General features: G+C 29.9%; 1 protein-coding gene across 1 annotated transcript in view; it reads right to left on the reverse strand.

The window, feature by feature from the left end:
- LOC122529473 (UDP-glucosyltransferase 2-like) overlaps nt 1-2,596 on the reverse strand; it is a 22,918-nt gene that overhangs the window by 17,104 nt on the left and 3,218 nt on the right. Inside the window, exon 5 of the mRNA XM_043655636.1 lies at nt 2,503-2,510. Within this exon, the coding sequence (XP_043511571.1) occupies nt 2,503-2,510 (8 nt within the window). The remainder of the gene's footprint in view (nt 1-2,502; nt 2,511-2,596) is intronic.

The raw sequence follows: 2,596 nt of genomic DNA on the forward strand, positions 1-2,596 counted from the left end.
AGAGAGAGAGAGAGAGAGAGAGAGAGAGAGAGAGAGAGAGAGAGGTCAATGATTTGGCAATTTTGTTGCAAATACATGTGTGTATTTTTCGTTAAAAATGCGATTTGATAATTACGATAATTCGACATGAACGAAGCCAATTGAATCTATTTTTACAATTCAGGAAATTGGTTCGTGAATCGTAACTTTGAACTGTATATTGGAATGTGTTCATCTATCGTAAGTGCCAACTTCGGGTCTACTAGAAAACGACACGAATACATATGCTGATATGTATGTTATATATGAAGACACAATACGATATCGGCAGAAAATATAATTTGAAGAAGAAATGGTTGTTATCTCTGAATTATTACACTTTCGACTATACGCATTTTCTGTGTAGATTTCTTTTGGTATGTGACTTGCATTTGTCGCTTTGACATATTTCATGTATACGTATTCATGTAATAGGAGCTTAACCTATATATGAATATATATTCCACACGATAGGATCTCGTTTATTCGAACCAGTTAGTATATACGCACTTATAATTAGTCAGTTTTTGTCATTTATATTTATTTTCTTTTACTAATAAAACAAGTAATTGTAAAATATGGAGAAAGCTAGTTGAGCTGCTATTTTTTAAACTTCTTAGTTTATTTGGACGATTTTGTCCACCGAAGTGTTCGAATAATTTTTTTAGTATATATATATACATACACTATACCTAATTTATATCTTTATTTCTACAATAAAATTTCTACTATATCTTTATTTCTACAATAAAATCGAGAACGATCTATATTTTCAGAACATTTTTCCTTTATTTCTATTTATTTCTATACATAATCCTCTGTTGAAATTTCACTACATAATACTTGTAACACTCTGATAAAAGTAAAAAAAAAAAAATATATATTTTTTTTCCTCATAATTAATTATATAATTGACAATATATAATTAACTTTTGTTTTCAACGTATTTATGTCTGACTTTTGCTGTATTTTCTGTACAATTGCATTTCAGTTAGAAAGCATTTTTTCTCATTTGAAATTTTGTTTTGTTCAACTGTGACAGAGGATTTTTAAGACACGTTCGGAAACTATTATCTTCACCGAGCATTGTCAGAAATATTGACTTGTTGCGTCTAAATTCTTTCAAATATTCTGCCCTGTGTTCTCGTTCTCCATAACAAANGTCCAAGTCGTAACGTTGATACCAAGGTTGGAATGTTATGCTGGAGCGAAGATGGGGCGCTCCTTTCGTACGAATCACATACTCCGTCCACCAAGCCAGATTTTTCACTACATCGTAGGGTGTATCTTGTATGATGTTTCGGATATTAATCATTCTTTCCTTGTACCTGAAAACAAATACAACAGCGAAGTTAGAAACTCTTACGTACGTTGTTACTTCTCGCGGGAACGTTTCAATGAAATATTTTCACAGATGCTTCGTCTAAAGGCAGGAAGTGCGAGAACTTTTAATTCGAGAAAACTGTGTAATTCAAATACTGTCAAAAGTAATTGTAACGTTGTAATTCGTAAAAGTTGAACTACTCGAAATTGTAAAATTTGTAAACAGTGGAGTTAAGTGGTTGGCATTGGATTCGAAAATTTTTAAATTCAATTTAATCATGTGAAACTTATTTAAAAATAAATAAAATTCTCGTCACTTGTCACTCTTTGTCATCTCAAGGAGATACTTTAATAAAAATTGATCAGCAGTTTATGTCATAGAATACAAAACGTTCAACAACAGAGACATAACGTTTAAGGCAGTAAGTGTCCTAACGATTTTACAGTTATACAAAACGAATAATGTGAAAACTATAAAACGTAGTATCAACAGATCAGGGATACGATGATTTATATAATTGAATGATTGAAACAGCTTCACTTTCTATAATGGAATCTCATTCAGTTTTCTCGTGTCAAACGCGTTTTTATAACTGATCTTGCATTTAAGTATCATAGTTTATGTTATAAGAACTTCGTTTATGTTATAAGAGCTGTGAGCTTATTATAAGTTGAACATTAATAACTCATTAATTTTTTTACATATTTATTTTTATGACTTGATTCTAGTGTTTAGCATATAAATTTCACGTTATTTGTCGTTCGTTATTATTTCAAGAAGACACTGTAATAAAATTATACCCTACCACAACCATTGTCAACAACTCAATGAATCATGATATTTAAAAAATATATGCAGAACGTTGGATATAACATTACACATATTATCACGTATTGATTTGATGAGTTAAACATTGTGTGATTCAGTAGAAACATATCATTCACCCAAATGATATGTAATAGTTAGAAAAATTCAAACTTTTGCAATGCTGAATTCTTACGAGCTTAATAATTCATACGTTCTCTTTTCATTTTTAAATCATTTGGCTAACTAACAGAAACATTGCAAGAGGTGTCAATCAAATTTAAAACTTTCGATTATTCGATATCCTTACCAATGGAGCTCTTGATCTATTTATAGTGTACTGAGATATATTATACATTGACAACTACAAATAAAGGTTCAATGAAATTAAACGTATAAAGTAATTATGATATGGAGAAAATAATTACATTTCTAGTTCAATAAGTGTAG

This window comes from Frieseomelitta varia, unplaced genomic scaffold (genome assembly GCF_011392965.1).
Source record: "Frieseomelitta varia isolate USP_RPSP 00005682 unplaced genomic scaffold, Fvar_1.2 scaffold_289, whole genome shotgun sequence".
In the NCBI taxonomy this organism is placed as follows: domain Eukaryota; kingdom Metazoa; phylum Arthropoda; class Insecta; order Hymenoptera; family Apidae; genus Frieseomelitta; species Frieseomelitta varia.